The sequence below is a fragment of the Danio rerio genome, chromosome 2, assembly GCF_049306965.1.
Source record: "Danio rerio strain Tuebingen ecotype United States chromosome 2, GRCz12tu, whole genome shotgun sequence".
Lineage (NCBI taxonomy): Eukaryota > Metazoa > Chordata > Actinopteri > Cypriniformes > Danionidae > Danio > Danio rerio.
This window is the reverse complement of record NC_133177.1, coordinates 59,837,544-59,850,000: the sequence shown is the minus strand read 5'-3', so window position 1 is coordinate 59,850,000 and position 12,457 is coordinate 59,837,544. Positions and strand designations below refer to the sequence as shown.

General features: G+C 36.7%; 1 protein-coding gene across 6 annotated transcripts in view; it reads left to right on the top strand.

Moving 5' to 3' along the window:
• Positions 1–12,177, top strand: part of pip5k1cb (phosphatidylinositol-4-phosphate 5-kinase, type I, gamma b) — a 123,005-nt gene extending 110,828 nt beyond the window's left edge. For 3 of the 6 annotated variants that reach the window (XM_005171463.6, XM_009298936.5, XM_009298938.5), the window contains exons 18-19: positions 3,572–3,649; positions 11,406–12,055. In XM_005171463.6, coding sequence (XP_005171520.1) covers positions 3,572–3,649; positions 11,406–11,408 — 81 coding nt within the window. In that variant the 3' untranslated portion in view covers positions 11,409–12,055. Of the gene's footprint in view, positions 1–3,571; positions 3,650–11,405 lie in introns of all 6 variants that reach the window. The other 3 variants (XM_005171464.6, NM_001365187.1, XM_009298937.5) reach the window with 3 other exon arrangements.
• Positions 12,178–12,457: the final 280 nt, after the last annotated feature.

Here is a 12,457-nt window from a genome sequence, read left to right as displayed (position 1 = left end):
GCCTCAACACACCTGCAAGGATGTTTCTAGAAAGCCTAGTAAGAGCTTGATTAGCTAGCCCAGGTGTGTCTGATTGGGGTTGGAACTAAACTTTGCAGGACACCGGCCCTCCAGGATCGAGTTGGGACATGCCTGGTTTAGATCATAGGTCTCAATCTTGATTCCTGGAGGGCTGCAGCTCTGCCCAACCCTAATCAAACACAGCTGATCCAAATAGTCAAGGTGTTCAAGACTAGTCGAGACTATTAAGCAGGTGTGAGTGGGTTGGAGATAAACGATGTAGAGCTGCGGCCCTCCAGGAATTGAGTTTAAGACTATTGGTTTAGATTAATAATTTCTCAACACCCTGGTTTGGGAGTCTTTGCTGTAAACTTTAGCATTAGAGGTGATTTTAGGGTTCTGTTAGCATCACCTTTTATGTGTTGTTGTGCTAAAATACAGTAGATCACTGTAGACTTTAGCCCCTGATGCACAAATTCCTGATTTCTGGTAGTGCTTTACACATTGGATTAGTAGCATGCTGTTACTTTCATCATTGTAGTGTTTGTATTAGGGATGCACTGAAATTAAAAAGTCTCTGCTGAAATTGGAAATTCTGGATGCACTTGGCCAAAAAAGAAAAAGCTTTTTGCAAATGATTTATTATTTTATTAAAGTGATAGTTCATCCAAAAAGTTACATTTACTCCAGTTACTTACCCTTATTTCGTTCGAAATTACCTACATATTATTTAAAGGGATATTTAGTTCATCCAAAGATGAAAATTCTGTCATCATTTGCTCTTTCTTGACTTGTTTCAAACAAGAAATGTGTTGAAGTGTTGAACACAAAAGCAGATATTTTGAAGAATGCTGGAAACCTGTAACCATTGACTTCTATAGTATTTATTTATCTACGTCCACACTGGCTTTTCATATAGCATTTCTGAAAATATCTCCGTCCACACTATACCGCTGAAAACACACATCATGTGACCAGACACATACACTCACACACACACTCTGTCATGCCCTGCAAGCATGTGCGCACATCTGGGGCCTCATGTATCAACGCTGCGTACGCACAAAAACTTTGCGTACGCCAGGTTTCACGCTCAGAATCGCTCACGTTTGGATTTACTAACGATGAACTGAACGTGGGAATGTGCGCAGGTTCACGGCAGCTTTCTGGCAGGCGTACGCACATTTTTTGTGCGTGTCTGTTTTATTTCCATTGGCGACTCCTAGAGGCAGTTGTGTTAAATTCCTCTCTACAAAGTGTCTGAGCCTTGCAATGGCAGCTGTATGAGACGGGTTCATCTAGCAGGTATATAAGATTTCAATACCATACAGTTGACCAGCTAAACATTAAAGCACAATTTGCAGCAGTCGCCTGTTTTCCCAATGTAATCTGAGCGATCTACCACACGCACATTGCTATAAAGACACTATCTGAAGATGAATTTGCATGCGTGAATCAGAAACATTTCCATTCAATAAATGTGCAAATAGAATATGATGCACAAACTTATTAATGATTCCTACTTGTCTTTCTCGTGATAAATAGTGGGCAAAATCTGATATGTAGCAGGGAAAAAGAAGAAAGAGTTCATCAGACGCTGGATTCGAACCGAGTTCATGCTCAAACAAGTCAAAACATGTTGACATGTGTTTTACGAGCTGCGCCACTGATACTGTTAAGGGTACTTCAACATTTTACAGATATAAATGACACTATTTCTCTTTTAATTCACTCAGTGCGATGTTCAGACCCAACTGTGTTAATCGCATCAGCTAAACTCTCCCACTCTATTTTTTTCTTTTGTTGTTAATTCCGGAGGACAAACTTGCAAATAACACCGCTTTTCTCCGGTCTACCTCCGAAAGCAGCACCTTCAATTCACATTCTGTTCAGAGTTTCTGTTTTTGCTTGCTTTTGCCTTTGCTTTTTCGTTGGGTTTTTCCATTAGCATAGTCATTAGCATATTCATATGGGGGAGGAGGCAGGGAGGGGTTTTGTGCTCGTGCATGTTGCTCTCAGTTTCAAGTTCATTCGGATGTACAAAAGAATATGTGTGGGATTCGGGGTACGCAGTGTTTCATACATCTGAATTTTTTCTACGTACGCACAAAGCTGTAAATGTTTTAGTAGGATTTCCACGCAAGTCTTCGTACATGAGGCCCCTGAGCTCCAGGCAGTCAGCAGGTACTTTGAGCAAAAAACCCCAGAGAGCAGCGCACATACAACAGTTTATCAAGGATGAACCGCTGGATGACGTCTCACTATAGTTGTTAAACGTAATATTTAACTAATCTTGTCTCTTTATAACGACTCTTCGGTCTTTTGAATCTATAAGGTAACGTGTCACTGTGTCAGCACACTGCTTCAGTCTTTCACTTTCACACTTGTACTTAGTAATTTTAGCGAAAACCTCAGACACTGTTGGTTGTGCTCCTTTTTTACAAACCAAGTTTGTCGACGCCATTATAACATTCATGCCAGAGTCCTGCGGAAAAAGTGATTGACAGGTGGTCTTTTGTGTATAACTTATCTTTATTTATTTATGATTTGGTTATGGGTGAAACGAAGACTATGCGAGTCAGGTAGTTAAAACAGTAGGCTACAAATAATGAATTTGTTATGAAATAATTAATTATTTATAAATTAATAAATCACTGATGCCATCGTCCATTGCAATGTTTCACATTAGACATCGTATGATGTCGAATTGGTCGTCATCGCCCAATCCTAGTCCAAACACATGCGCTATAGGTGAATTGGGTTAGCTAAATTGTCTAGAGTGTATGTGTAAATGAGTGTGTATGGGTATTTCCCAGTGATGGGTTGCAGCTTGAAGGGCATAGCGACCCCTGATTTATAAAGGGACTAAGATGAAAAGCAAAGGAATAAATGATTGAAGACATGGTTAATTGAAAATCTGCAATCTGAAGGTACAAAAATTATGTGAATATTGAAAAAATCCCCTTTAAAGCTGTGCAAATGAAGGCCTTAGCAATGCATATCACTAATCGAAAATATATAAAAGAATTGAATATAGAAAATGTACAAAATATCTTTATGGATCATAATGATCTTTTCTTAATAATCTAATTATTTTGATGCAAACTAATGTATTTTTGGCTATTGCCTGAGCAAATTAAAACTGGTTTTGTGCTCACATATTGGGTCACATATTTAACAAAAAAACACACAAACTAATTTTTTTTCAGATTATTATTATTTTTTTTAATTTTAATCAAGTTGAACTTCTAATCGTGTGTGTGCAGTAAAAATCATTCTAGTGGTCATCCAAATATTGCATGCATACCCAAAATATGCACACTGTGCACTGCAATGCTATTGCATGCCTCCAAAATCAGTGTGAGTTTCTGTTCTGAGGCTTTTCTGTTTCTGTGCTTTGATTTCTCCCACAGTATGTTGAATGTGTTCTCCAGTCTCCTCATGTCTTTTTCTGTCTTTGTGTGTTTCTGTTTCATGCATCTCCGCTGCTCCGTGTCTGTGTTGTTTGTGTGTGTGCATGCATGTGTAAATGTGTGTGTGCGTGTGGCGCCCTCTGCTGGTGCGTCTGCAGCCTCCAGAGGACAGGAGCTGGGTTTATTCACCTCTGCATTATGACTCTCAGTCTGTGTCTGATGGAGGAAGCGACACAGTAAGTGTGGAGTTTAAAGCTCTTCCCCAGACAGACAAATCTGCACATTCACTTCAAATATGACAGTAATATTTAAAAAAAAGCCTGGTTTGTTCATTCTTTCATGCATATAGTCTATTAAAGGTGCTGTATATGTACAATTTATGAATCTTCTGAATCATACAAATATCACTGTATGTTTGCAGACACAGCAAGGAAATGAGTATTGAACACATTGCCATGTTTTTCCCTGGGGTCCGTTCTTCTTATGTGGATTACTCAGTTAGCTGGATTTGGATCCAGGATCGTTTCGTTCTTCAAAGCTGATCCGAGAGTTGTTGTTATAGCAACAGTTCTGGTAGATCAAACCTGCTCAGCAGCAGGCTCAATTTATATAAACAGGATTAGATCGGCTCAGTTCATGCAAAGAAAATACTGAAAGTATGTACCAAATGCTGCTATTTTCTTACAGTAGTAGTTATATACACTTGGGAAAATAGTAAATATTTTTAACTTTATATATATATATATATATATATATATATATATATATATATATATATATATATATATATATATATATATATATATATATTAACAAAACTTGCAATCTGCACTCTGAAATGAAAGTACAAAGACTAAACTAAGAGACAAACTAAAAGTACAAAGAGAAAACTTATTGATATGAACTTTTTAGATCGCTTTAGAACAATTTGTGTAAAGTAGAAATGCACTTTTTTAAAGCAATAATACATTTATGCAGTCATAAACATGTTTTGACAGTTAATAAGAAGGTGACTTGAACAAAAGTTGCAGACCCCTTTACCAATATCAAAATGCTTTTGTTATTCTTTACACCGATTAAAAACCGATTGGCTACTATAATAAAGAAAATCTTTTCTAAATGTAGAACTAAATACACTGATATGCACTGAAATACATGATATAAACTCTTGACACATGAAAGTGTAAAGCCTGTAGCTCACAACAAATGTGAAAGGTTATTGCGTGTCATATTTAACAAGCCGTTTACTGCTAATTTGATGTAATTTTGCTCACATGGATAATTGAATATTAATCAGATGATGTCATTACGCTGCTGTGCCGTCAGCCAATCGCTGCATTGCTGATCATGATTTCGAGGATCGATAGATCTGTCCTTCACAACACACGCAGCGATCTCAGATCAGTTGATCCAGACATTTTAATCTGATTTGAGAACTTGTTTGAAGAACCAAAATAGTGAGAGATCAGTTATCAAGTTTAAAAGATCCAGGATCTGCCAAATCATCTTAGATCATTTAAACGAGGTACAAAGAACGGATCCCTGGAAATAATATCTCTAAAGCAGCTGTTATCATGGAATTAAACCAGAGTTTGGTCAAATCCAAACCAGAGATGCCCAAATCTTTTCTTATGATGGGCCAAAAACCAAACTTGATTGAGGCTAGTGGGCCGAAGGTAAATATAGTTGCCATGGGTCATTTCCTAGTTTATTTAATAATGTTTAGAAATGACTAGAAAACATTGCTTTACAGTATATTAACTAATACAGTTGAAACCAGAAGTTTACATACGCTCTAAAAAAAGGAACATAAGCATTTTTTTTTTAAATGTCCGATGGTAAATCATACTAAATGTTTACTATTTTAGTTTCGTCAGGATTACCTAAATAATTTACATTTGCTAAATGCCAGAATAATGAGAGTAAATGAGTTTTTTATTAATTTCTAGACAGTCAAAAGTTTACACACATTTCCTTGGTATTTTCTAGCTTTGCTTTTAAACTGTATAACTTTGGTCAAATGTTTTGGGTCTCCTTCCACAAGCTTCTCACAATAGTTTGCAGGAATTTTGGCCCATTCCTCCTGACAGAATTGGTGTAACTGAGTCAGATTTGTTGGCTGTCTTGTAGGCTCAAGCTTTTTCACCTCTGCCCACACATTTTCTATAGGATTGAGATCAGGGCTTTGTGATGGCCACTCCAAAACATTCCCTCTGTTGTCCTTAAAGCACATGTTAACTAATTGGCAGTATGCTTAGGGTCATGGTCTGTTTGGAAGACCTGTTTGTGGCCAAGTTGTAATTTCCTGGCTGATGTCTTGAGATGTTGCTTCAGTATTTCTACATAATGTTCTTTCTTCATGATGCCATCTATGCTGTGAAGTGGACCCAAACATGAGTCTTTTCCCAGTGTCATTTAGCTTATTGTAATCAGGCTTTGTTGTTGATTCTGGCTTGTTGATGTTGTCACACAAGGAAGCAGTGTGTGTTTGAGGATTTCCTTAAATACTATTCTACAGTTGTGCCTCCAGTTAACTCAAATGTTGTCAATTAGCCAATCAGAAACTTCCAAAACCTTGACACCATCATCTGAGCTTTTCCAGAGGCAGAATAATCTTATTGTATGTAAACCTGACTATCAAGAAGAGTTATAACAATTTCTCAAAAACTATCTCTCATTATTCTGCTATTAAGCGTGACAGAAACTAATGTGATCATCCAGACTTACCTAAAAGAGAAATAGTTGAGTCACATTAACATCTGACATTTTTAAAATGACAATATGCCTTTTTATACAGTGTGTGTAAACTTCTGCTTTCAACTGTACATGTTTTTTTAGATTTAATAAAGAACTTATTACAATAAAAACAAAACAATCTCATTTATAGCAGAATTACAGTAGTTTTTGCCTTGATTTGCTTGCTGATGTCTTCTGCATAGTCCTCTATCTGTCAAGTGATTTGTCGAGTATTTACATTTTAAAAGCTCAGATTCATTTACAACAATTATTTGAAACATTTTATTTTTTTCACTTTGCTTTTTTTGTAGCTCAGCAATAAAAAAATAAATACAGGTTTTGTCAAATTATAAGTGTCAATCTCTGTGTTAAAGACGTTCATCCCAACCCTCTCCATCATACTCTCTTCTCCTCTCAAATGGGATGGTGGGCCAAATCGAAGGTTACAATTGGCCAATCTTTGGCCCGTGGGCCCTACTTTGGGCATCTCTGACCCAAACAATACAGACATAAAAATAAAGGGAAAAATGAGTTTCTTGTAATAAGAATGAAATGACTGAAGGAGAAAAATCAGAGTATCTTCCGCCCATTCCATATCCATTTTCAAACAACAACAAAAAAGAAAGAAAATTAAGAAAACGGCTTTTTTTTTTCCTTTTTCTTTTGCTCACAAAAAATGAAAAAACCCGCTTTGGCTTGATTTTTCATTTTTTTAATTTTGGGTAGGAAACGACATTAAAATTCACTATACACATGTAGGCGGTGCTGAAACGACGAGAGTATTTTCCTCTAATTGGTCTGAGCTTGTGAGGTAGCCCTCAAAATAACTCTCGCCAGAAGTAGTAGGTCATCCAGGTACTTCTTGCATACTATGAATTCGGACATACAGCTCGGCTAGAATACTGTTTTTAATGTACTGTATAGTACGGATGTATCCGGTTTTAGATGTAGTCTGTAACTCCACCTACTTTCACATTACCCAATTACAGTTGAAGTCAGAATTATTAGCCCCCCATTGAGTTGTTTGTCTTTTTAAAATATTTCCCAAATGATGATTAACAGAGCAAGGAAATTTTCACAATATGTCTGACAATATTTTTTCTTCTGGAGAAAGTCTTATTTGTTTTATTTCGGCTAGAATAAAAGCAGTTTTTAATTATTTAAACATCATTTTAGGTCAATATTATTAGCCCCTTTAAGCTATATATTTTTTCGATAGTCTACAGAACAAACCACTGTTATACAATAACCTGCCTAATTACCTTAACCTGTCTAGGTAACCTAGTTAAGCCTTTAAATGTTACTTTAAGCTGAATAGAATTGTCTTGAAAAATATTTAGTCAAATATTATTTACTGTCATCATGACAAAGATAAAATAAATCAGTTATTAGAGATGAGTTATTGAAACTATTATGAGGGCTAATAATTCTGACTTCGACTGTATATTTCAACACTGTGTTTACTGCCTTGGTAAAAACAAACAGTGTTTTTGATTTCAGCTTTGAAGCCTTTTCAATTCTACATACTGCACCTTTAAAATAGGACAGTAATACAGTAATAAACCTTGTTCATTCTTTAATGCATCTCCTCATTCATCTGTTCAATTTGAAAAACAAAATACAAAGAAATCTTGAAATTGGAGTGTCTGTCTGTGGGTTTGTGTGTCTGTACCCTGTATTCCTCCCATTGTGTGGACAAAATGTCCCCACAAGTATTGCAATACCTGTTAATTTTGACTTTTTTTGTCTCCATGAGAAAAGCAGCTCCTAAATCAGACAGAATGAAGTGCTTTGAAAATGTAAATGTGCAGATTGTTTCCTGTAAGGGTTGAGTTTGGGGGCAGTGGGAAAGAATATGCAATGTGCAGCCTGTACAGTAGAAACATCAGTACAGCTGTGAGGAGAGCCTATAAAGATGTGTGTGTGTGTGTGTGTGTGTGTGTGTGTGTGTGTGTGTGTGTGTGTGTGTGTGTGTGTGTGTGTGTGTGTGTGTGTGTGTGTGTGTGTGTGTGTGTGGAAGAGCATGCTGATGTAAGTGTGTGTTAGCATTTGAGTTATTACAACTTTTAGAGGAAGCTTGATCTTGAAAATGCAGTCTGTGCTGTACGGTATACAAATTAAATTAGGTCTTTTGCGTTACATTGCGTCTTGATGGTTAACTGTTTCTGAAATAAGCTTCTGTTCATTGTTTGCTTGGCCTAATATTCTCTTTTGCACACAAAAAACACTAAAGTTGAAGTAAAAGCTTTGAGTGTCGACTTCAATGCAGTCAAATAGAAAAAGCAGCAGCACAACCATTAGATCATATGAATTACAGGTGCATACACTCATTAAAAGAATTGATCATAATGAATATCATATATAGTTCTGTTATGAATGGCATCATAAAACATAACAATTAATTTAGTTTACATATCCATAAGTAATAAATCCGAAAAATACAACATCAAATAGTATAAAATAATGCTGTTTGAATATTTTTAAGTTGCAGAATGGATAAATGTGTGTGTGCGAATGTGTGAGTCTGTGCATGCGTGTGTGAGTGTGTGTGGGAGTGCGTGTGGATGTGTTTGTGTGCGCCCGTGTGTGTGTGTGTTCATGATTGTGCATGCATGCGAGTGTATGTGCATGTGTGTGTGAGTGTGTATATGAATATTCACATGCATATATACATATTTCATACAAGAGACTTTGTTTACCAAACGTGTTTCTTATTAGATTTGCATTATAGCCCTAAATAATAGTTACAAAGCCATTGTTTTTTTTTTTTTTTTTTTTTTTGAAACCATGGCAATGCTTATGTTCATGCCAAGGTTAACTTGATTCAGCTTAGAAATGTAAGTTAATCAGTGATATTATGAAAGGTTGTGAGCTGCTTCTGCTCTTCCTACACTGCTCAGTTGTCAACACAGGCTCATTGGATAAATGTGCACAGGGCTACATTTCTGAGAACCGACAAATATGCGCCTCAGGGTACATATGGCTGCACTTTTTGTGTAAAATGAAAGCTACAAGGCGGAGCTGCTGAGCGATTTCTGAAGCTTCCAGAAATGTCCATGGTGACCTCTAGTGGATTCACGAGAAATGGCACGTATGAGAAAACATGCCTCTGTGATCTACTTGAGATTGTCAAAAATGCACACAGCGCCCTCTAGTGGATTTGTAAAAAAAAAAAAAAAATTGCAAGAAGACGAAGTCCAGGGGTACATATTTGTCGTTTCTCATATATCTCATATATATATACATATGGCGGGTTACATTGGTGTCGTGACCCTGATGGAAGTGAGATTTAGGGGGTGAGTGTAACGGAAGCCAGCTAGTAGGTGCTGTGCAGGTAAACCTCACTGCTCTGACCTCTAAAGGTGCTCTAGCGACAGATGTTATAGGCCATGGTCTTTAGCCTCCTTGTTAGAGCAATCGACTCCCATGCAGAAGGTCGCCGGTTCGATACCAGCTCGGAGCGGGTTTGGGGGTGTATAACCGGTGGGGTTACAACAGCACATAATATTAGACTAGATATTCTTCAAGACACTAGTATTCAGCTTAAAGTGACATTTAAAGTCTTAACTAGGTTAATCAGGGTAAAGTTAGGGTAATTAGAGAAGTCATTGTATAACAGTGGTTAGTTCTCGAGACAATCCAAAACAAATATTGCTTAAGGGGGCTAATATTATTGACCAGGGCTCGAAATTGGCATATGCGCCCGAAATTTTCTCTATGCGACCTCAAAATATATTTGGGAGCATTTGTGTGAATGCATAAAATTGTTGTCGTTCGACCAGTTTTCACAGGAAAATGTTCACCACATGCTCGAATTTAGGAGGCACTCACGCATTAAGCACCTTTGCACCTAAAAACACCAAACGCAGCGCTCAGAAAAGGTTTAAAACAGTTGACATGCATACCTGCCAACATTTGGGGGTGGAGCGACCTGATGGGGTACCTGGGGGTGTTATAGATTGTACCAAACAACTGAGGACCAGGGGAAGGGGTGAAATTCCGGGAGTTTTCCAGGAGAAATAACAAAACGGGAGATGGGTCTGATAAATGGGAGACTCTCTGGAAAAACGGGAGTGTTGGCAAGTATGTTGACATGTCAACTTGCTGCAGTAAACAAAGCCCATAATGCTTGTCCCGCCTGCAGGCTCTTCTTAATGGCCCACTGCACTAGAACAGAACGTGAATGGATTGGTTAATATGAGCTGTCAATCACTCAGTTCCGATGACAGGGATCTACAGCTGCGAAATGTAAAGGTCTGGATCCGAGAGAATGAAGACAACACTGACAGATTTAGTTTTAGAAACCACGTAAAGTTACAAATAATGGCACATCTGATCAGTGATCATGTAGTGAATGTCAATCCAGCATTTAAACATTTCAAAGAGTGGATGAAAGACTTCCTGTGTTTAAAGTCCGCTATGAAAATAACTAAAGCATTCACCGTAAAGCCGGTGGGACAGGGTTTTCAGGTAACAGTGTTCGTCATTGAATCTGTTTTAAGCACGGGATGTTTTAACGTTATTTAATCCTTTATTTAGTCATCACGATGCTGTCATGTGACTGATACACCCTTCACCATCGCTAAAGAGCATCCATTCACTGAGATTAAACTAATATTGCAGCTCATGAAAAGACTGTTACTGCTATTAAGATGACGTGTGCAGATAATAAGTTATATGTCAATATCATCTGTGCAATATTAGGCAGCACCCGTGAGAACAGCACAGTGATTATTGTTCACTCAGTTCATCTCATTCATGTCAAGCAGTGCGTGCAGGGCCAGTGAGCGCATGCAGATTTGTGTTTATTTGTTAGCTGTGATTAGAGTGTTAATATATAATAGAATCTGTTAATATAAAACGTGTAGTAACGGTGCGACGAAATTTTGTCAGGTGCGCCTACATTTTTGAAATTATGAACACCGGTGCTACCAAGAAAAAAGGTTAATTTCGAGCCCTGTGAGACCTTAAAATGTTTTTTTTTTTTAAATAAAACGGCTTTTATTCTAGTCGAAATAAAACAAATAAGACTTTCTCCAGAAGAAAAAATATTATAGGAAATACTGTGAAAATTTCCTGAATCTCTTCAACATCATTTGGGAAATATTTGGAAATTAAAGAAAATTCATCGGAGGGTGAATCATTTTGACTTATCTGTATATCTCCAATGAGCCTGGCGTGTCATAAGCTGACAACAGAAGTGTGTGTTTTCTTCATCATCTTAATTATCTTCATCTTCTCTGTCTCTCTGTACAGTAAACTGGAGGAGGATCACTCAGGCGTGATGTGAAGTGTTGATTCTGAAGAAGCTTCCAGAAAAGAAACAGCACTCCTTTTCTACCCGGTGCCACTTTCCAGAGCATTTCTCTCTCAAAAACTGTGTGTGTTCGTGTGTGTGAGAAAGAGAGAGTTCAGCATCCCTCAATACACCACTGACCACTGTGGACCACCCACAATGCATTGCAACTAGACTATGACCTTCAGAACAATCATGCAATCGATCATCATGTGAAAGCGAGTTTCTTCAATATGGAGCGTGATCATTATACAACTTATCGACTATCATTAACAACTCCTCCTGTGTGTGTACTGTATGATCCGCTTTATTTAGTGCAGTCCAGAAAGCATAGCAGACAGACATCATCATCATCATCATCATCATCATCATGTAAGTCTGAACTTATTTCACTTCTGCATTCTCTTCTCTTTGGGCTTTATTTCGCATCAGGAGAGATCACTGCTGGACTGATTTATTATTTTACATCATATCCATGAAAACAAACATTGATTTGATCCTGTGAAATGCCTGAACATGCTTAAAGCAAGACACGTTTACTTGAGGATTTTTGAGAATTTAATCTACGCTGGATTAACACTGATTTCCTCCTATTTTAAAATAATAATAATAATAATAATAATATTTTTGCTTCAAAAATGAAATTGTTAAATGTAAGAGATTTGAGAACCTGGCTGACAGATTTTTTTCCTATTATTATTATTATTATTATTATTATATTTACTTCAGAACTGAAATTAGGTTTAAGACTTTTTAAGGACTTAATGTCTTGACCGACTAATTTTCTCATTTTTTATGCTATTATTATTAATAATAATAAAAATATTCTTAATAATAATAATAACAATAATAATATTTTTATTTCAGAAAATTGAAACTGTTAAATAAAAAAAGTTGAGAAACTGGCTGTTTTTAATTTTTTATTATTATATTATTGTTAATATTGATTATTATTTTACTGATGTTCTTCTATTTTAGAATGATAGTAGTAGTAATAATATTATTCAATAAA